Source organism: Trichoderma aggressivum (genome assembly GCF_033847375.1).
Source record: "Trichoderma aggressivum f. europaeum strain CBS 100526 chromosome Unknown scaffold_001, whole genome shotgun sequence".
Classification (NCBI taxonomy): domain Eukaryota; kingdom Fungi; phylum Ascomycota; class Sordariomycetes; order Hypocreales; family Hypocreaceae; genus Trichoderma; species Trichoderma aggressivum.
The window spans coordinates 484,717-507,065 of NW_026946367.1; the positions used below are offsets into that span (position 1 = coordinate 484,717).

A 22,349-nucleotide genomic window follows, 5' to 3' on the forward strand; every position below is an offset into this window, starting at 1 on the left:
ACCCGCATCCCCACATCGCGCCGGCAGAGGCCCGAACGGTCCCATGGAAACTGGCCTAGCTTGGCAAAGAGGCGGAGTTTACGGGAGCTAGCGGATGCTGCGTCTCCAACGCATTCGAGTTGTCCTCAATCAAGATGAATGTACTCCACCATGCGGAGAAAGAAGGTAAACACCGGACTGGCCTCCTTACTCAAAGCATCAATATCGGTGTACTCGTGGAAGGAAATTGCCAGGCACATCCATGCTAAGAGGGCCAGAATCAGCCTGGTGTAGTCTTCCTACCCCTTGCCTACCAAGTGAACACGCTCTCTGCTGACTCCTGATGAACAGACGAACAGCCTCGTTGCGGATGATGCGCCTGAATACGCCCTTTTGGAAGACGATTTGGAATATGCACTCCGTAGAGATGCAGAAAATTTGGAATTTGTAGAGAAACAGACAATTTGGAATAGGTAGAGACGCAAAAATAGAGATCGAACGTTGTATAAATACTCGTGATGCGGTAGTCTAGTTGTAAACAAACAGAGGAGCATCACTTCTTTGTCAACCAACACCATCATACCAAAAAACCTTACTCCGATCTAATCAGACAACATGCGCGGCCTTCTTTTCACTGTGGCATTAGGCAGCTTCGCTTCGGCACTGCCTAACCATCCTATTAACCCACACGCATGGATTCCTGCGGGGCCAGGAGACAGTGGGTGGCCCAAAAATCGCTGGTGATTCATATATATATAGGCGACTAACCGCGAGCAACAGGTCGATCTCCTTGCCCTGGCCTGAACGTGCTTGCTAACCACGGTTACCTTCCTCGTTCCGGAAAGAACATCGATCTACCATCCATTCAAGCTGCCGTCGCTGCTGCATACAACTATGAACCTAGCACCTTTGACACCGCGTTCGTCCAAGCCCAAGACTGCAACCTAACGACCACTGGCAACTTTTCGACTTTCAATCTCGACGATCTGGCAAAACATGGACACAACTGTGTTGAATTTGATGGATCCCTATCACGAAATGATCTCTATTTCGGAGACAATTTGAACTTTGACCCGAAAGTCTGGTCGACAATGGCGAAGAGACTGGACTTGAACAAGGTTACGCGCGATCCAAAATCCAAGTACATCACCGTAGAGCAGGCGGCCAAGGCCAGAGCTGCTCGAGTAGCGGACGCAATGAAGGCCAATCCGATATTCAATTCATCAGATCTCGGGATCAACGGCAGTCCCGGAACGACGGCTTTATTCTTGACCACCCTGTGGGATGATACTGTTGGAGGTGCTCCTAAGGAATGGGTCAAGTCATTCTTTGGTAAGTCGCGCAAAGTGGTTGCTTGTTGATACTGTCTGAAGAACTCATACTAATCACCAAGCAGAATTGGAGAAACTCCCTTACACTAGGCCTTTGAAGCAAAAGACTGGTGCAGATATTGGTAACCTCTTTGCCCAAGTTCAGGCAGTGAAGGTTTAACCACTGGCTGTCAGCACTTTCGCAAAAGTTAGCTGCGATGTACTTCTCGTTCCTGCTGTGAACTAAGTGCAATGAAGCCGCTATACTTGCAAAGATCATATGTAGCTGTTGGGAGATTGGCATTAGAAATAGACGAAGTTGTTATCTTCTTACTCTCCCTTTTTTTTATTATCACTATTTGTTTTAGAATGCTTTTAAGAGCTTGCGCGTAAGGGTTAATACAGGTTAGCATGCCGGAGAGCGAGAAAACTTATCAATCTAGCATACGTCTTTTAGAAACATAGATAGTGAATATTCCGTAAATCCAGATTTTATCAACAAATAAACCACCCAAATCCTTTTTCTATATGATTGAAGTGTTTTTCCCCCCCTGAGCTAGCGGTAATGATACACCTGCCTGTTTTGAGGCTACCGCTCCTTTGGTGTTAAGTCATTCAAATTATTGACTAAAGATAAGCAAAGGCAAAAATGAAAACAAAGAATAGTGAATATAAGAGAACAAGGCTCTGAGGGCTTATAATAACTAGCTTCAATTCTCTTACCCTTCATCTAATCCTGGCTTTGCGCGTTACTAGCGCAATACGTGACGAAGCTCACTGGAGCCTCTATTTACTTTACAGCAGCATTTGTAGGGCGTCATATTTCGATCACGAGAAACAATAACTATTGAATAAGTATAAAACTCTTTTTCTGAATTAATTCAACGTCTAAATTAATATTCTACTACATAGAAAGAATTATAATAGGGCCCGCGAGTACCTAGGTAGTCAAAGTTGGTGTCACAACATGTCTTCGAGCAGCACGTCCACCACAACGGCCATTACAAGCCATGTCTAGAAAAGAAGTCGAAAATGAGCTGGAACCCTGCGGTAGCATTGTTGTGGAGTGGCAGCGCATGGCCAGTGTTGGGTTGAAGGGCCACCTCAATCTTGGTAGCGTGGGGGTAAGTCGCGTTCAGCTCTGTCATATTGGCCAAACCCCGGCAGTCGCCTCGGCAGATGTAAAAGTCCAACTCGGGCAAGAGGAATTGTACAGGGGCCCTGAAGGATGGTCCGGGGTTTCCAAGCAGGGAGAAGGCAGAGGCGAACTCTCCGATCGGGACGGGCTGCTTGATGCTGATGCCATAGTCGAGCAACTCTGGGGTGAAGGCGGTTTTGGGATTGCCACCAAAGAAGATGTTTTGGATGCCATCTCTCTGGGCCACAACGTAGCCGCTTGATCGGTTGAAGGGAGGCGATCCCGTGGCGGCATATTCGACGCTGAACGATGTTGAGCCGGCGCTCGCAAGATTCTCGCCGAACAGGTAGCCCGTGATGATGGCTCCATCAGTAAGGGGGCCGTATCTGGCAATGAAGGCCGAGGTAAGGAAGGATCCGAAACTGTGTCCGATGTGGACGACCTTATGCGGGGCTGCCAATGATTTGAAAGAGGGAATGGAGGGTTTCGCATGACCCGCAAACTCATACAGGGTACCGTTGCGTGCCATCAGGGTCAACTGGCGGAGGATTTCGAGCTCAACAGGGGCTTGGACCACGTCGTATGCATCCGGCTTGTCAGATTGACCGACTCCCAGACGATCATATGTGAGGATGGAATATCCTGCTTTAAGTGTTGCTTCCACGTAGGAGTGGTTCTCCGGCTTGTACTCGGAATCCCAGTATCTAGAGTCGTAGTGCACTCCATGGGTGGCGATCTGCAAGATATTGTGCTTTCCGTTCTTGGTAGACTTGGGAACACAAAGCTGAGCATGGATGTTGAAGATCTCAGAAGTCGTGGTGTTCTTGATGATGTTACCGGGGCCGTGGATAGTAGTCCGAGTGGCATCGTAAATTGCCCAGGCTACCGCTTCGATATCGTTGTCGACTCTTGGTATGTCAAAAACGGCAGTATCCGCGGTGATAGGCAGTGGAATATCCAACTGCTTGCAATATCCGTGAGGCCTTTCGACACAGGCATTTGCTGAAACAGAAATGCCCGGCAGAAGCACTAAAGCTCCTAAGAGCAGTGTAGACACCATTGTCTTTGAAGATGGAGATTAAGTTGGTGAACCAAGGTAAACTGTTCGTAAAGCTATGGGAAGAAGCTTCTCGATGACTTGCAAGTAGATACGGTCACAAAAAAAGAAAGAAAGTATAAGCTTATTTATAACAAAAGACATTAATCATATGCCAGAGGCTTGACAAATACTTTGAACTGCTCAGATCAACCTCAGCCCTAAAGTTTATTAAATTGCTGACATGAGGCTATGATACGCACATGTTATACGCTCTATCATTTTGACGCTGAATGTTAGTCAATCCGTACGTTGTCTGCGCTATGCACTATGAGGAGCACGCCATGAAGAGTACGCTATGAGGACATAAGCAGGCTATACGCCCTCAAGCTATGGGGACCAGGCTATACGCTCTTACGCTAGATCCAACAACAAAGCGTCAGCTCAGCCTCAATCTGTGCGTATAACTTAAAAACAACCGCACTGCAATCGTTTGGTACTTTTGCGATTCCGGTTTAGGTCAAACGCCGATTGGCTCAGTCAGCTTTTTATCTCATTCATACAATCAGATGAGATGTCAAAATGCGTCGCAGAGAGTAGGCATGTCATCTCCTTATCTCTAATTCACACAACCGGCCCGACGTTTGCAATGACCTGAAGGATGATTTGGTTTCGTGAGTTTACAGTTGGAATGACGAGATGGAAACTAATACATCTGCTGCTGTATTATACTGACCTCTTTTGATACGACATTAAGAAGTACCTAAAGAAACCCAAGCCTTGCTCAGGAGTCAGGAGTTGCTTAGGGGTCACCCATGCTTAAGCGACGTCAGCTCAGCCATCTCAATTGAGTAGGGGAATTCTCCGAATCCCAAGAATAAGGCAATTATGCCCTGGTTCTTAGCCTGGTCTGACTAGGCACCCATGATTAGAAAAATCGGCATGACAAATTGTTAAAGACAATATCGACCAGACTTTCAGCTGGCGGAGAAGATGAGCTGTAATATCATTCTCTCTGGTTTCTTTTTAAACAACCGGTACAAAGTTCACGCTCTAGCAGAAATATCCACATTATTCTTCCTGGTTGTCGTTTGTAGGCGGGAGCTAGGCTCATCCCGCAGTCAGAAGTGATGAGTGAGAAGCGCGATGTGATTTCATCTCCAGAATAACCAATTAACCTATACATTATCGGGCGCATGTAATATTCTTGCAAGGTGATGGGGCGCTTGTTTTATTAACACCATACCGTAGCCATCTTGGGTTAACCTATTTATTAGGCGTGTCCCAGGCAATTTTTATTTCGCAGAGAAAAGAGCGTATCAAAATTTAACTGCCCCCTAGCACAAGGCTTATGGAACCGTGACACAAATATTACCCCCCGAATATCGAGTTCCTAAAGATCATGTGTTCTAGTGCAATGCTTTTTCGGCATTTAGACAAACTTTGAGTACCAAAAACTCTATTCTACCAAGGCGAAGTTTGAACATTCTGTGTGAGCTGCAAACTGACAAATTCGCCCAGCATGTGGCCAATATGACTGACGTGATTGAAGCCGGATGCGACTGTTGCTCAATCAATTTACGCCTAACAGAGAGTGACGGATGGAAATAGCCAAGGCAGATTGGCGCCCTGCATTGTGACAACAACGTCACCAATGGTGGCAAAAATCGAGAACAGCTCATCAACGGGAGGTCCAATCACTGGCAGCCGCGCATGACCAACTGGATTCCTTTCAACCACACACTTGAAGACGATGGTTTCCATACCAATCATTTCATTCATATCGTCACAAGTGAAACAGACCCTTGAAGAGGCATCCAATCTGTCAGAGTAGAGGCACGATGTCGCAAATTAAAGCATTCGCGGAAGCGCGCATCTTCACAAGTGAGGACCAACGCAATATACTTGTCTTGTTACCCATTTGGATTTAATATTGTGATCAGTAAATCGTTGTTACGCGCCGAATCATTGAGCTGAACATCAATATGCTTTATATTGCGAGTTAACCATCAGCCTACTGGCCTGCCAAAGGGATCGAAAGATAAGTAACTAGATACCTACCTACTCCGCACTCAGAGCAAAAATTATCTATACGTACTCCTTAGAAGTTTTCCTGGGATGACGATTCATCATAGCGTTGCCTATCTCAGCGTCCATCTGTTGGTGCAGTCAGCACACCAAATCTAGCACATCCAGCTAATGGGTCCACGTAGCTGTGCATGCCCTGCCCCCCTGCATTATTAGTTCAGCTCATACGGTGTCGTAGTCGAAGCGCCGTGGTATTAGCCGACCTACAAAAGGGTATACTCAGATGCTCGGGCACTAATACGAAGCAAAAAGCATCAAGTGCTTATGGGAATATATATATCATCCAACGGGCTCTTATAATGTCTAAGTAACGTACATGCATATATATATATGCGAAGCCACAAGCTTACTGCCGGCCAGTGATTGCTCGCAGCCTACCTGTAGTCATCATCCATCATCAGATTCATATCGCTGAGATTCAATCGTTACTCTCGCTGCGAAGTAGAGTTCAATGTGCGCTTCTACCGTACACGACGTGTGATCTCACTTCAATTGCAAGTATTTATCCACATTACTTCCTTGGCTGAGCAAATAGACAAATGCTTCCACTTAGCGCAGGAATTCGGGATGCTTCCTGTGGCTAACAAACTGCATCTTTCAGTGCTCAACGCCTTTGCACGATGCAGTCATTACCAAAATCGAACGACAGAACCGAACCTCGTCCATCACACCGATCGCTTAATGAGGTATTACAACAACGGCTGTCGATTATGCGACCTGTATCAGCTCATGGCGCAGCATCACACGCCCCGCTCGATGAAAGCATGGCCGCCGTTGTTATGACGAGATACATAGAGGATTACAAGTTTGATCCGGCTCAAGGAAACATGGATGTGGTTGTTGAATTCAACGATGCCATTGACGGTGCGGCACAAAGCAATATAGCTGCTGCGATAGGGGCCAAGGTCAGAAACAACAAAGCAGCAGGAAAGGGCACAAGACAGAAAAATAAGGCTTGTACAGTAATGTAAGAAATATGATATCTAAAGGGACTATAAAATGGTTGTATATTGTAACTTTCGGCAGTGAGCTTGCTATATTCTGCTACTTGTTTGGATCATTTAATTCCCTGGCTCTTATTCTTGAATATTTTGCGGTTGAACAGAGCACTCAAGAGCTTATATCCACGCAATTTCCACCTATATTCCAGTTAGATGAAGCAAGGTATTATTCTGTTCAAATTTACCTTGAAAATTCGATTTTGTTTGATTGCTTGCTATACCCGATAGCTGAATTTCCTCTGATTTGTCCAGATGTGTGTTGAGTAGCGTTTTTGATCACGTTTGTCTGTCGAGCATAATACATCGCTTGATTATCCTCGATAGCTGGGGTTTGTTAGTTACACGATTGATTCCAGTAGATAGATTGGCATTCAAATATACCCTGAGGTGAGAATTTGACTTCTCCTCTATCTGTCCAGGCAAGTTGCTCAATCACTGCTCTGGCAGTACAAGCAGCTGTTGCCGAAGCAAAGGCTTGCCATCGTTTGTTCTTGTGAGAATCTCCGTAATCAAACACCCCTTTAATAATTAGACTGGGAACTTCTTCCCATATCCCGGCACCCTCCATCTCGAACGCAATCACATTCTCTCTATGGGCAAGGATGTCTCGGTCTTCGCCAGATCTCATCACCATGTCACCTGAGCCAAATATGCCAAAAAATATGGCCGGGTTTTGATGCGAAATGTCCCCGTTCTGGCATATTTGTAGCTTTTCTTGAAGTCTCTTGCGGCATACCAAATAACTTTTTTCACATCCAAGATCTTCACAGGTAGCTTGCAGCGCTGCGTCGCACACCCCATTGTCTGATTGACCGCAAATGCCACAATCTGTGATATGGTGTTGATGGCGGTAGGTCGCTTGATAGAGCTTGTCTTCCCAGATTCCAGGATATTGATATTTTGTCCCATATCCATGAATAGCTGTTATATTCTGCAGTTGAAGAAGTAACCTGGCTGTTCTCGAAGTGACCATGTTCTTCATATCAGAAACTTGAAGTGCAGCCAGAATGTTTTCAACTTCCTTGCATGGTTTGCTCAGGTTATCTCGGGCAGAATCCTTTCGCACAAAACCACCCGGATACTTTCTTCCCAAGTCGTATTGCACTACACCTGTGCTGATGATAACATCACCAAGCAAAATATCAGTATCATCAATTTGGGGTGTCGCTGCGCAACCTCCAATCAGCAGTACTATGCGCAGCTGAGTAAAGCTCGAGTGAAGATTCGCTGCTGCATGCGCTGCACGAACCTTGCCCATTCCAGAGAGCAGTAATAGCACAACGTTGTGTCTACCAATGCGCCCGGTTCGATAGCTGTTCATATCTCCCGATGCTTTCCCATATAGATCTTCACCTCCATCCCAGAATTGTTCAACAACCAAGCATGCTGCTTCAAATTCCGTTTCTAAAGCGCATACCAGCGCAATCTCGAAATCTTCGCGTCTGGGTGGTCCTCGACAAGACATTGCTAAGACGCCTTCTGAACGTTGATAGTAACATTCAATAGAGGAAACTGTAAAAGAAGATACAGCATTGTTCTTTGCTCACAGTCCGATGTCAAAAAGGAAAAGATTGATAAAAGGATATGCCAACAGTGTGGACAAACAAGTTTTATCCTCTGTGATACCAGGCAACTATCGGTAAGTAAATAAAAATGTAAAAACCTATGGTTCATCCTCGCTTGGTATTCTGAATGTTTAAGACAACGCTACCCCCTATCAAAAGTACATAACTATAGCAATGTGATTTTTGCAAAAGTTTACGTTTCCTAGGTACAGAAGCATATGGATACTATTTACAAATACCGCCACTTGGGTCTCCAATAGCGAGATGCTACGGCGCGAATTATTTGGAGATCCATGGCTTTTGCCCTTACATATGTGCTCTGTCAACATCTTCTCATGGTTCCACAAACCCAAAGTGCGGTTTCCTAAAAATATCATACCACTAAATCCAGGTTCAAACGATTAGGCAAATTTCGTCGACAAAGTGCCTTCCTCAAGCGACAATTTGCCCTAAAGACTAGGCACAACTGCATCTCCCTACTGCATCAGACAGACAGCCACGTCAGCCCACACCGAAATGAAGCGATGTTTTATCTAGATACGTGGCCCAATGAGATCGGTGAGTATCGCGGTTTCATAGAGTTATCCTATGCAGCCGAGAATGTGTCTAGGAGCTGTAATTGGTTGGATAGATACGCCGCATTTCAGATGATGCAGTTGCCAACAAAGCAATGCATTTAGGCAGCCTTGCAGGCATTGTGTCAGGTTGATCTATTATTGAGGCTCTGCTGCATAAACTCCACAATAATTCCGAGTCTACGTGCGCAGATGAACGTCGTAATAACGTTGCACATTGGCATTACAGTGAACATTGAGTTCTTACTCTGGAATCGAGAATGGGCACATTTCTCTAATTCTGTACCCTTGTATAGAGAAACCAGCATCCAGGTCCCAATCAACCTATTGAACTATCATGGCTTACAACAACAATGCGTCGGGCGGGTCTAAGCAGCACAATATCGGAGTTCAGTTGAGCATTTTTCAGAAGTCAATTTACAACATTTTCAATGAAATCCCAAATGCACTCAGGACGTCAATGGCCGTACTTCTGGGTAGACGTTCCACCGATAACGTCGATCTCTGGATTTGTGCCTACAAGTTGGTCCAGGAGCGAGAGGCAAAATTGATGGACGATTATACGAAGTTTTTGGATACACTATTTGTTAATGGTCCTCCAATGCCTGAGAGAGACCTTTTGAGCCCTCTTTATGTCAAGTCCATCGTGAGCCGTTTGATTGAGATTCGAGAAAAGGATAAATTTCGTGTCGTGTTACCGAGGGCAAATAGCGGGGTGCGACAAGAAATCGAGAAACTTGCAAAGTTCCTTGTTTGGTCAGACACAATTGTCAAGACAGCATCAAAGTCTCAACCCCATGATGCTTTGGCATGGTCTGGTGTCTCAATTTTTCTCTCAGTAAGTCATAAGTGAATATTGAGAGTATGCAGTGAATATTCACCAACCATCATAGCTTCTCGCGAATACCCGAACTTACAGTAAGACGATGCTGAAAGGTTTCAATACACTCAACGACATGCAAATATTTGGGAAGGCATGCGAAGAGACTTATCTCACATCATCGAACTTACAACTTTACAACAATCTGAGATATGCCTTGGCTGAGTTATACTCCTACATAATCGAATATCAGGCTCGAGCCATATGTCACATAGGTCATCCATCGGTTTCGCGCGCTGTACAGAGCGTGATTGGGTCCGATGGCTGGAGTGAAATAATACAGCCAACCCAAAATATAAAACGGACTTGCCTCGAACATATCGCTCAAGGACAAAAAGAGGAAATCTACTTAAATAGCAAGAATCAGCTGCAGGCAATCCAGAAACAGGTGATTCTTCAAGAGGAGATTCTTAAAGATTTCAAAAACAATAAGCAGGACGAGGTAGAGCGAAAATTCCTTGAAGATTTCGCACAAGCGTCAGGGAACTACGCAGGATATAAGGATATCAACCCAGAGAGAGTCCCCGGAACTTGTGAGTGGTTTTTGGCAGATGATCGGTTTTCCAAATGGCGGGCTAGTCAAACTGGAGAGCTTCTATGGGTGTCTGCGGGTCCCGGATGTGGAAAATCAGTGCTCTCGAGATGCCTCATCGACGAAGGCCATCTAACCCCGGATTCTATGATTACTATTGAGTCATCAACTATCAAGGCCTCACAGAGAGAATCAGTCATCTGCTACTTCTTTTTCAAAGAAGGGGGTGAAGGGCGCATGGACGGCGCTCACGCGCTGTGTGCAATATTACACCAGCTGTTCCAGCACCCTTTGACTGCCAATCTTATCACTTATGCCCTTCCAAGCCACAGGAATAACGGAAAGACTCTAACGGAAAAGATGGCGGAGTTGTGGCAAATATTGATCGAGTGCGCAAAATTTTCATCGGCAGACATTATTTGCGTACTCGATGCCCTGGACGAGTGCCGGAGAGAGAGCGCACATGACTTACTGCTTATGGTTGAGAAGTCATACTCTCAGCAGGGTGTGCTGTTGAAGCCTTCGAGATTGAAGTTCTTGATAACCAGCCGCCCGTACGATGATCTAAAATGGTCATTCGACAAGCTTCTATCAATTGCAACGTATTTGCATTTTGACGGCGATGAGAAATCTCACCAGATTGGGGAAGAAATAAATCTTGTAATTGATTTCAAAATAAAAAACATTGCGAGCGCCTTCTCGGATAATGAACGCAACACAATTTCAGAGCGCCTAAAGAGCATGGAGAACCGGACATATCTCTGGCTACACCTGACGTTGGCCATCATTGAGAAAAAGAGGAGTGCATATGGTAGAAGTGCCGACATAGAGGAGTTTCTGGGTAAACTGCCTTCCAACGTGGCCGACGCATATGAGAAAATGCTTTCCCAAAGCCAGGATAACCGGAAAGTCGAGGCCTTGCTACAGATTGTTTTAGCTGCGAGACGCCCGCTGACTCTAGTCGAGGCCAATAGTGCTCTCGCACTCGCCGTGGAAGAGGGAGGGTTTTCAACGTATGCGGGACTGGAAGAAAAATTGTGGCCACAAGGCAGTTTCAAGGCAACAGTTCAGAATTTGTGTGGCCTCTTTATCAGCATCCACGACTCGAAACTATTTTTCATCCACTTGACGGCAAGAGAATTTTTGGTCTCTCGTGAGCAGCCTGGGAAATGGAAGGGTCGGTTGACCTTGTCAAAGTCTCACGGCATCTTATCTGCAACGTGTATCAATTATTTACAGATACTCAATCCTTCATGCAAATCGCCCAAGGACGAATACCCCCTCTTGTCTTATGCTGCTGACTTCTGGGATTACCATTTTCGATTACAAGATGCAGCCCCTGCTGAAATGCTTCTAAAATCTGCACGTGAGCTTTGTCGCACATCTTCGCCACAGACCCAATTTTGGCTCAAGCAGCGTCGGGGTCATCACCAGGCGATGAGCAAAACAGGGCCAGATTTACTTCTTTTGATCCAATTGCGCCTGGCTGCAGTTGTATATTACGTCTTGGTGCATGAAAACGTCGACGTCAATGCCAGAGGACTGTATGTATACAAGCCGCTTAATATAGCCATAGATAATGGCGATTTAGACATAATGGAAATCCTCTTAGATCCTGCGCATGGGCTAAAGATTGAGCGTTATGATATTTCCATGGCTCTGAACCGTTACTTTGACGCAGAAGCGATGATGAACTTGCTTCTGGATAAACGTGGCAGTGAAATCGAAATTGACGACCTGTTTCTGTGCGAGGTAGTGAACAACAGAAAGTGTGGGGCAGCAATGTTGGCGTTTTTGCTCAAGAGGCGTGGCGACGAAATCAAAATCACAGAAGAAGTGGTCCGGCGGGCGGCTCGTGATGGGTCGGCCGAGACCATGTCTCTGCTTTTGGACGAGCTTGATAACGAGTTTCAGATCACAGAAGCTATCATGGAGTCCGTGACACACAATGAGAGAGATGTGCTTGCTCTGCTTCTCCAACGACGCGGTCACGAGGTCAAGATCACAGAAGCAATCCTCAAGGAGGCAATGGGCACAGAATACTCTGAAACCTTCGATCTAATTTTGGATCATTCCAATGGAATTCACATTACAGATGAAATGGTTCGAGCTGCAGCAAAAAACCTCTTTGGGGGTTCGGAGATAATGCGGTTGCTATTTGAAAAGCGCGGGCATAGTATTGCAATCACAGAAGACATGGTCAAGGCTGCAATAGGGAATGAGGCATATGAGCCAAAAATAATATGTTTAATGCTCGATCGGTATGGACAGAAATATAATATTACAAGAGGTATCATCAAGGCTGCAGTAGGAGATCGGTGTCACGGGCTAGTGATAACCTCGATGCTACTTGACAAGCGTGAGCACGAGTTTAACGCTACAAAATATATAGTCAAGGCTGCAGTGAGAAATCGGCAGTATGGGCTAGAAATAACGTCATTGCTGCTTAATAGGCGTGGGCACGAGTTTAAAATTACGGAAGATATTGTCAAGGCCGCCGCAGGAAATCGAGGTGACGTTGGGCCGCAAATAATATCTTTGCTACTTGAGAGGCGTGGGCACGAATTTAATATTACAGAATATGTCATCAAAGCAGCAGTGAGAAATAGGCGCCATGGACTGGAAATAACGTCACTCCTTCTTAACAAGCGTGGGCACAAATTCAACATTACAGAAGATGTCGTCAAAGCAGCAGTGGGAAATAGGCGCCATGGACTGGAAATAACGTCACTCCTTCTTAACAAGCGTGGGCACGAATTCAACATTACAGAAGATGTCGTCAAAGCTGCAGTGGCCAACGAGAATACGGAAGGGGTAGTGTCTCTACTGCTTGATAAACGAGGGCACGAGATTAATATTACGGAAGATATTATCAAGGCCGCCGTAGGAAATCGAGGTGACGTTGGGCCGCAAATAATATCTTTGCTACTTGATAGGCGTGGGCACGAGTTCAAAATTACAGAAGATGTCGTCAAAGCCGCAGTGGCCAACGAGGCTGAAGAGATAGTGTCTCTACTACTCGACAAACGAGGGCATGAGTTCAAAATCACAGAAGATATTATTAAGACTTTAGCAGCGGCTGAACATGGAAATGTGCTGGAAATGATGTCTTTATTGCTTGACAGGCGAGGGTATGAGATTGACATTACAGAAGATATTATCCAAACAGCAGTTAGAAGTTATATTTATGGGCTAGAAATAGTGTTACTACTGCTTGATAAGAGGGGGGGGGGGAGATTAACATTACCGAAGATATTATCCAGATAGCAGTCGGAAGTCAGTTTCATGGGCTAGAAATAGTGTCACTACTGCTTAACAAGCGGGGGGGGAAGATTAACATTACAGAAGGCATTCTCCAGGCGGCAGTGAGAAATGAGCTTTATGGGCTTCAAATACTATCACTGCTGCTTAACAGGGCGGGAAATAAGATCAACGTTACAGAAGGTATTATTGAAGCCACAAACAAGAGGCATTTCTACCGGGATGAGATGCTGGCACTACTACAACAAAAACAAGGCAATTTGGTTAATATTACGGAACATCAATAATGTATAAAGCGAACTGACATAGACAAAGTTTTAAAGGGAGTGGCAAGATAGCAGAATACATACCAGCACAATTTTTTTTAAAAAAAAAAAGCTAGTGTTAAATCTGAACATAATATCGAAAATGCCTACTCGTTAGGTTAAAGCTGCAGATATTTCATAGAACTCTAGAGGCAGATTTTTGGTGCCTATTCCTATAACAATTGAATTCAACTTGATTAATCAATAGAAATTTGAAAATATTGTAATAACGAAAAAATTTGTGAACATAGATAAATGCTTCGTTTGATGCGTGCTGATTAACCTCTCGTCTTTAATACATAAACTAAACAGCTTATACTGTTTTATACAAATGCATTTAGTTAGACTGGCTAGGGGGCAAGATTTGACACACCACCGAGGCTAACTATCATATATATTCTCGGTAATGAGTACTTAAGGCAGGCCCCCATGAAACAATTCAGATCTTAACTAGGTAGGCTATAATAAGCTCATTACGAATATGCTTAGATTGTTGAAAGGTTACATTGTCGGGTATATTGATTACACCGTTACAATGGAATCAAACATTCCGTCGGTACTCAACAGTGATCAATATGAAATAATTTGTATGCAACAAGTGGAGTTGTTCTCCGTAATCACTCGTAATCTAGAGTGCCAGTGCGCTTTTATAACCAAACCCCTAACCAGTAGCCAGTAGCTGTGGCTACAAAGAGCGCTGGTAATACTGAATTAGTTGGTGTCTATACAGAAGCAAACAATGCCAATTATTGACATACGGATTCGTAGAGTCAAACTTGCTACTCCAAGACAATAAAGACCTCTATTCAATCGAACATAGCAATTGCCGGCGACGAAAATCGCCGTCGTTCCACAGGGGGATTTACTTGGCCCGTATCTCCGACCCTAGTAACCGCAATGGTCGAGTTATAGAATAACCGTAGTTTCAAATATTTAGTGTAATGTAAGTGGTGAAGTACCAATTAGGAAGGTCAATTCAAGAAAATTAATGCCCACCACGACCTTTCTCATGATATATATCTCATCCTTATTCTCCTCTAGTTTGCCAACATATCTACATGTATTCAAACTAGGCATACTCATACGCTCGACTCATTTCGTTCCGCAAATATGCTGTTTTCACTTCGCATCCTGAGTTCTGCTGCTCTTATGGCAGTCGCAGCTTATTGCAAGCAGCTCATCCTCAATGTAGGTTTGCTTTTTGGCTTGAATTATTGGATTTATTTTGATCAGCTGGTAGTTTGATGATATCGCCATCTCAAACGACAATGGGTGTGCTAATTCAACCCTCGATGCGTTTACTACCTATCATGTGAGTAACCCCTGAGTTTACTCATTATCTCAATTAAAGCTGATAAGTTCCAGGATATACTTGTTTCAGATGCTTTTGGCACAGCTAGGGTTCTCAATGCCACTAAAACCCCAGCTTGCAATTCTTTCATAGACGAGAAAACAAGTTTAGCCTTGTTTGGTCGAGCATCCTCGCCTTCCAACGTGTTATTTATCAGCGCAATGCTTGACGCCCAGATTTTCGCTGGTATAGGTGTATCGTTGATAAACGAGGCATCGTTTGATATATGGCCCGTCTTTACAGACGCTGAGGTAAACCATGTTTAAGCTCCATGCCAAGACTACATATGCTAACCTATCTCAAGCGTAATTCGAGCAATGTAACTGTTAGAGTTTCTACTTTGTTTTCTGATTTTGGCAATGTCGACATTAGCCATGCGTTTGATTTCCACACTGCAACCGATGGATGGGGTCCTTATCACGTCAGCGCTACTTCAAATGGCGTCGAGTATCAATTTCTTGAGGTTGACGTAGTGCTTCCGGATGAGGACACTCAGCAGGGAGGAAAGCTTCCCGCCTTTTTCGTCGATAGCCTTGTTTTGGAGAGTACAGATTAATACTGTGCAGAAAAGTGAAGCTGGCTCTATGAACATATAGTAGTAAGCGCAATATATCACAGCATAGTGACCCAACTTTATCATGAGTTATAGGAAGTTTAATTGGCAGTTCTTCTTGATAGCCCCAAAAGGCTTGTAAAGCTGAATTGATCAAAAATACACCTACTTTTAGACCCCTAAAACCTCAATATTCGTATTCCAATCTGATCCGCCGTAACAACAAGACCCTTGGTGAATAGTTGATTCTAGTATTATAATCACTGCAATTATGATAATGATTATCTACCTAATGTTTGTGCTCTGTTCGGGTAATTATCAGTGAACTGTAACGTTTTTCTTTTATTATATAGAGGTATATATCTAACGCTGTAGCATATAGATTTTACTTTGATTACGAGATTAGAATTTTGCTATTCAACCCATTTGGAATGTGGGATAAAATAAATGTATCTTGTGTACTGAATCCGACAATCTGCCCTATCATAATCTCATGGCCTTAGTTCGGTGTTTATACAGGAGAGGTAAGAACTCTGACATGTATACAAAATGGAGGTCTGAACATAAATCAGTCAGGGATCGGCCTGATAAACCGCCTATCTTCACAAGGCTTTGCTCAACAAATCAACGATTGAGAGCCTGTAAGTCACTGAGAATCACTGGGTCTCTAGTTTTCAGAGTACTATTCTTTGCCCACCATGTTTGCCAGTATGTCTTGCATGGTTGAAGCAAAGTTTTAAAGCAAGTCTATAATCCATAGGGATCAGGCACCATCAACGTTTATGGGTTGTTTGGAATATATGATAGATAAAAGCAACTCTGAGACGTCCCAGTCAATTTAGGCTTAAGCTACGTGGGAGATAAAGATCAAAGAGCACCATAGGCCACAGTATCACATATTCCGAGGACAACTGCGGCCAGGTTACTCGCCTCGGCGATGGTCAGCTGAGGCTTGAATTCAGCACGCCACCACGTCAGTAACACCAGCGGCTAGGCTTGGTTGCAGTTCGATTGGGACTGGGGAATGTAATAGGGTAGTAGCCTTTACGCTTGCGTTTGGTTTCGGTGGTTTTATTACTCTCTTTCAGTTATAGTGCTGATACTAGTCGTCCTGTTCCTCTCCTGTACTCGGTATGGTAGGGATATGCAGTACAAGTATTATCATAGAGAAATCGGTAGATGGTAGTAAAGCATGTTGTCTGTACTAATCTGGAAACCCAACGGCTTTTATTATCATTTTGAGTCTGGCCCAGCTAGTATTTAAGCGTTGATCCGGTACTAGGCATGTCCAGCTGGCATTCGCTCGGATATCTTGACTAAGGATAGGAAACTCTAATGCTAACATGCGAGTGGTTTATTCGAATAATATGGCAACTATTCCCCTGTCCGCTAGCCTGATCTAGCTAGGGATGACAAATTGTCGACGACAACATGCCTGTCTTCGGTGAAACTTTCTGCGGGGCGGTCAGTTTCTAGTAGGGCAGTTCGAAGAATGGGAAAGTTTCTACTTGCGAAGCAACACTTCAATATCTATTAGGCTTACAAATTATTCTCGTAAATTGAGTGCACTGGAGCTCTGTATTATCTATATTGATATATACTTTCAATTCATAGGCAGTTTTGTATGTAAAACGTTTGAGCCATATCGTCGATGGAGAATGTATGTTTACATCGTAGATGGCAAATGTGTTCTCACGCCCACGTGGGTATGACCGGATCATGTATCAATCGACTGCTATTGGCTAACTTATATAACATCAGGGACAAATTTTCCCTATTGTTCAAAAAGCCATAAGGCTTGGAGATAAGCACAAAATATGCACCAAAACAATATCAACGTGGAGAAGCCCACATGATCCCCCCCGATCCAGACACTGGCCACTTTGGCCATAATCCCATCTCGTGGGACTTCTTCCGATCCATGGATTAATAATAGAGTGCATGAAGCCTGACGAGCAAAGATACGAGGTGGGATTGAAAGTGATCTGACGTGTAACAATAGCGCTGCTGTTGCTGCTATTGGCGTTGAAAATCTCCCCTTTTCACTGCCGTAAGTTTTCAAACTACTCCAAGTCAATTACAGATTGTCTAATTCAAGAACTGCGAAACACTCCATTGTTAACGCCTTTAAACATTGCCATCCGTTGATGAGATGGACATGCAAGACATGGCTAAGGCTAAGCCAAGCTCAGCGCGAGCAGTGGCGATCTCAGCATCTATTATCGCTACACAGCTTGTTCAGGTTTGTGGGAACAGAATTATACCCACGATTTCATTTCGAACTTATTGCTAAACAAGTTCTTAGATGATTCCATTTGGCGCCGGGATTCTCGCCTCCAACATCATTGCCAGAGACCTCAACTCACCGAACAAGGCAAGCTGGATCGCAGCTTCGTACCCGTAGGTGCAATTCAACCCAAAATCTTGTCAAGATGCAAGTTCATCAATTAATGCTGCCTCAAGCCTAACGCAAGGCGCTTTCGTCTTAATAGGCGGCCGTATCGGTGCCATCTATGGTCATAAAAATGTGCTTGTCGCAGCATGTCTGTGGTGGTCAATATTCTCATTGGGTTCAGGCTTTTCCCACGACATTGTCGCGCTGATTGCGCTCCGAGCGTTGACTGGAGTTGGAGGCGCTTTTATGGTACCAAATGCCATTTCATTATTAACCATCAACTTCCCTCCTGGAAGACTTCGAAATCTGAGCGTTGGCTTCTTCGGAGCAATGGCCCCGATTGGCGCTTCGGTGGGCTGTGTATTCGCAGGTCTTTTGGCTCAATTAACACCGTGGAAGTATATGTTTTTTGCGCTGTAAGTATGTCCGAAGTATATTCACTCGCTCAAATGCATATCTGATTTGTTATGATAGCGCTATCGTGGGTGTCCTTGTGACCGCACTCGTCATATTCGTTGTCCCCGGCGAGACTGAACCTTTGGATAAACAAGGACGTGTTGACTACATTGGGTGCTATCTTGGAGTCGCCGGCCTCATACTGTTCAATTTTGTTTGGAAGTTAGTATCTATCTCTCATCTCTCCCCAAAGCATATTCCGTCTTCACCAGTTGACACCCATCAATAGTCAAGCTCCATTCGTTGGTTGGCAGGAGCCGTATGAGTACGCTCTGCTGATCGCTGCAGTTGCTCATCTTACCGCATTCATTCTCTGGGAAGCCCGATACGCAGCAGACCCAATCTTGCCTCTCGATATATGGACAGCAAAGTCAATCAGTCCAATGTTGTTGGCATCATTCATTTCGTTCATGGCAGTCGGCATCTTGGTATGGTATTGCAATACATGGAATGTGACTCTGCGGGGATACTCGACTTTGCTCTGTGCTGCTACTTTTGTTCCTCTGGCAATTGGAGGAACGACAGCCGCCATAGTCAGTGGCTTGGTCGTACCACTCTTAGACGCTCAATATATCCTGGTGATAGGCAGTGCATGCACCATGGTTGCGTGCATTCTCGCTGCTACAATGCCTGATCAGCAGCAATACTGGCCCCAGATGTTTCCGGCCATCACCATTCTCAGTTACGGGCCTGACTTTCTCTTCGCAGCGTCACAAATCATCGCAAGCAATACTGTAAAGAAACATCAACAGGGAATTGCCGGTTCTTTGATTGGCACTCTGGTAGCCTACGGTCAAAGCACAGGCATTGGATTCGCCGGCACTGTCGAAGCTTATACCAACAATCACGGCGCCAATATCGGGGATGGATATCGACATGCCTTGTATCTGGGAATAGGACTTGCTGGATTATCGATTATTATCGCTATTATCTTTATTCGCATCCCAAAAGACACTCGCGATGGATGGGGTGATGAGGAGATAACTGTGATGGGAGATCTGTCCGATCAGGGCGAACAGGCCAAAACTGACGAGAACTCAGATTCCCAAAACAAACAACTACAACAATAGGGATAAAAGATGGAAATATTTGTTCGGCTATTGTTTCTACAGCTACTAAAATACTGGTATTGTCCTCCATATCAAGCTCGTCTCGTATATCGCCACAGCTGCAGCTTTTGAATATATAAACTACAAAGGACGCTTACCATCATGTTATCTTGTCGAACAAGTTGGAATATTTTAAATGTATCCTGTTTACTTCTGTCAACAAGGACACCTTCTCTAACCAGTTGTTTATGGGGAATTCGTATATTCCTCAACTGAGCCAAGTGTAAAAGCCTACCGAAAATAGTCCATCTAGCTCTAACAATACGTCCAGTGCAAGCAAAAGTATTATACTACATGTAACTTTCAGAAAAACACAGTTCTAGAAAACATGGCAAAGGAGGCTATTTTTCTCGACTAATTTCCACTCGTGCTAAATTAATCTATCTGTACACAATCTAGAAACAGAGTCCCCAAAATAGTAGATGGGAATAGTACAGTATAAGCAAGAAACAGAATTACTAGATGCTCCACGCCAATTCGCTACGGGACCCAGTCCCAAACTTGAAGCCGGATATTTGAGGCTACTCACGTGAAGTCGAAGGAATTAACAAGTGCTATACGGAATAATGATGCTGATAAATCACAAAGAAGTTGTTTTAAAAAGAATCAGTTACTACTATCATGGCAACTTTGAAGACAAGAATATGCCCCATATTTCAAGGCCACACCAGTCTGCTTGATAATTATTCGCGGATTGTTGCCGGCAAGCATCATGAGCCAATCAACTCTACGGAATACGAACAAATTCTCCACAAAGCGATACAAAGCGGCGCAAAGCGGCTGAAGCAAAGGAGATCCCACAAGGTCCGGGGTTGTGTGCTCCGGAGTGATCCGTTGAGCTCCGATGGGAGTCCGATGTATTTACCTCCAATCATTGTTGGTTAAGTTTGTGTAATTCCGCCTTCATGAATTTTATGACATTCTAATCTCGAAATGACGATGTGCCTCCCGATTTGAAATCAAGAAAGGACAATGGCTCTTGACCGAACACCTCTCGGTGGAGCAGCCCAAGTTGTAGCCATCCATGGACTGCTTGTAGACGACCAACAGATGGGACATCTTTGGCCAACCGACGGATTGGGCATAGTTGTTGTACATGGAAACTTGAAGGATCAGGATATGCGCCTTTTACTATGCGCGATGTGGGTAATAGGAAGTACGTATCGTGGATATCTCGAAGGATATAAAATGCAAGCCTCTCCCAACTCTCCGAACAGCTACCTAACCATTCCCTCATCACAATTACAAGACAAGAACTTGACTAAACAAATTTCTGAGTTTAATTATAAGCATATATAAACACCGAGTCACAATGAGTATGCCAAACCCCACCGCCAAATACCACAACAACCCTACTCCAGTGGTTGATCCTACTCAAAAGCATCTTTCGGTAGCAGGCAAAACCGTTCTCGTCACGGGAGGTGGCACAGCCATTGGAGCTGCGACTGTGGAAGCCTTTGGAAAAGCCAAGGCTGATCACGTCTTTTTCGTTGGAAGACGACTCAACCTTCTTCAAGCCGTTGAGCAAAAGGTCATTGGCACCTTCATGTTCCTTTGCAGGCCCTGAACTAACGCATCGCAGCTCTCAAAGGCGTACCCGCAGACCAAGTTCCACGCCATCCAAACTGACATTTCCAAAGAGAATGAAGTCAAGGCTCTGTTCGAAACTATCAATAAGACCAGCTTCCTCGATATTTTAGTCGCCAACGCTGCATACCTATCTTTGCCTGGTAAACTCGCAACTACCGAAACTGGCGAATGGTGGAAGGGGTATGAAATCAATGTCCTGGGCACCTATCTTCTCGGCAAATACTTCATCAACCAGTCGCAGCCACCTAGAGGGAAGCCTGTTTTCATCGGTGTCAACACTGGCGCAATCAACGTCGGTCCTGGTTTCTCCAGCCCCATGAGCGGCTATGTGTCCTCCAAGATGGCTACCGCTTCAGTGGTAGAGTTCCTGCAGCAGGAGAACCCCAACATCAAGGCATTCAACGTTAGCCCTGGCATGGTTCAGAGCGAGATTGCCGACAAGGCCAATGCGGCGGGTTTCCCGCCAACGGACTCACCAGAGCTGATGGCCAACTTTGCGGTCTGGCTTGCTAGCCCCGAATCAGACTTCCTCGCTGGTCGTTTCATCTGGGCCAATTGGGACGTTGAAGGGTTGATTGCGGCCAAAGAGAAGATTTTGGCGAACCCGGGACAATTGCGACTAAACATCGACGGCTGGGAGAGCAACTTTGCCGCCCTCAAATAAATAGATACGAGAGATGAGTCAACTTCATGTATCTATATTACAGATAGACCTCCATTGATAGAGCGAAGAACAATCTCCAGCATATTTTATCATTATCTTACGATGGCTCTTAATTAGCACATCTAGAGTCTAGCTCGCCATCAGGAATGTCTTCGTGCTATGTTATTCTGTTGCTATACAAAAAGAAACAGGGTAGGACGCCAATAGTGCCTGGGTATGTAGTCACCTCTACAATTGACCGTTACTCCGTCAAAGCCATTAACACGCGCCGGTGATACAACATAGGAAGCTACAATTAGTTAATGCCCCGCATAAAGCACATTCACGCGCGTGTTTATGTCTGTTCAATAAACACGATGGCTGTCCAATAATGCCCTCGCTATCATTCACTGACCTGTGCTGGTGATGCATTGGTGCCCGGCTCGGAACCTAAAGGAGCACATTGACGGGACACAAGGCTCTCCCTTGCATCGGAAAAACAGAAGTGGCATGTACAATCTGATTGGTTACACTTATCGCCTTGCTTTCTTTTTACAAAAGCCTTAATTTTTACCGTGGACA

The 22,349-nt window shown here is 44.7% G+C and overlaps 6 protein-coding genes across 6 annotated transcripts; 5 read left to right on the forward strand and 1 right to left on the reverse strand.

Moving 5' to 3' along the window:
* Positions 1-594: 594 nt before the first annotated feature.
* On the forward strand, positions 595-1,470 carry Triagg1_75 (uncharacterized protein; the record flags this gene model as incomplete). Its single annotated transcript, XM_062895754.1, has 3 exons — positions 595-697; positions 760-1,311; positions 1,376-1,470. 3 exons carry the CDS (start codon positions 595-597, stop codon positions 1,468-1,470), a joined length of 750 nt encoding a protein of 249 aa, XP_062760425.1.
* An 820-nt stretch (positions 1,471-2,290) lies between these two features.
* Positions 2,291-3,487, reverse strand: Triagg1_76 (uncharacterized protein; the record flags this gene model as incomplete). Its single annotated transcript, XM_062895765.1, has 1 exon — positions 2,291-3,487. The coding sequence occupies one exon, from the start codon at positions 3,485-3,487 to the stop codon at positions 2,291-2,293; it is 1,197 nt and encodes a 398-aa protein (XP_062760426.1).
* A 5,542-nt stretch (positions 3,488-9,029) lies between these two features.
* Positions 9,030-13,652, forward strand: Triagg1_77 (uncharacterized protein; the record flags this gene model as incomplete). The annotated part of the gene is made up of 3 exons (XM_062895776.1): positions 9,030-9,530; positions 9,586-13,235; positions 13,520-13,652. The coding sequence occupies 3 exons, from the start codon at positions 9,030-9,032 to the stop codon at positions 13,650-13,652; spliced, it is 4,284 nt and encodes a 1,427-aa protein (XP_062760427.1).
* A 1,128-nt stretch (positions 13,653-14,780) lies between these two features.
* Positions 14,781-15,577, forward strand: Triagg1_78 (uncharacterized protein; the record flags this gene model as incomplete). Its single annotated transcript, XM_062895787.1, has 4 exons — positions 14,781-14,858; positions 14,911-14,982; positions 15,036-15,272; positions 15,326-15,577. The coding sequence occupies 4 exons, from the start codon at positions 14,781-14,783 to the stop codon at positions 15,575-15,577; spliced, it is 639 nt and encodes a 212-aa protein (XP_062760428.1).
* A 2,149-nt stretch (positions 15,578-17,726) lies between these two features.
* Positions 17,727-19,495, forward strand: Triagg1_80 (uncharacterized protein; the record flags this gene model as incomplete). The annotated part of the gene is made up of 5 exons (XM_062895799.1): positions 17,727-17,816; positions 17,880-17,974; positions 18,038-18,385; positions 18,444-18,587; positions 18,655-19,495. The coding sequence occupies 5 exons, from the start codon at positions 17,727-17,729 to the stop codon at positions 19,493-19,495; spliced, it is 1,518 nt and encodes a 505-aa protein (XP_062760430.1).
* Positions 19,496-20,846: 1,351 nt separating this feature from the next.
* Triagg1_81 (uncharacterized protein) lies at positions 20,847-21,788 on the forward strand (the record flags this gene model as incomplete). Its single annotated transcript, XM_062895810.1, has 2 exons — positions 20,847-21,065; positions 21,117-21,788. The coding sequence occupies 2 exons, from the start codon at positions 20,847-20,849 to the stop codon at positions 21,786-21,788; spliced, it is 891 nt and encodes a 296-aa protein (XP_062760431.1).
* Between the last annotated feature and the right edge of the window lie 561 nt (positions 21,789-22,349).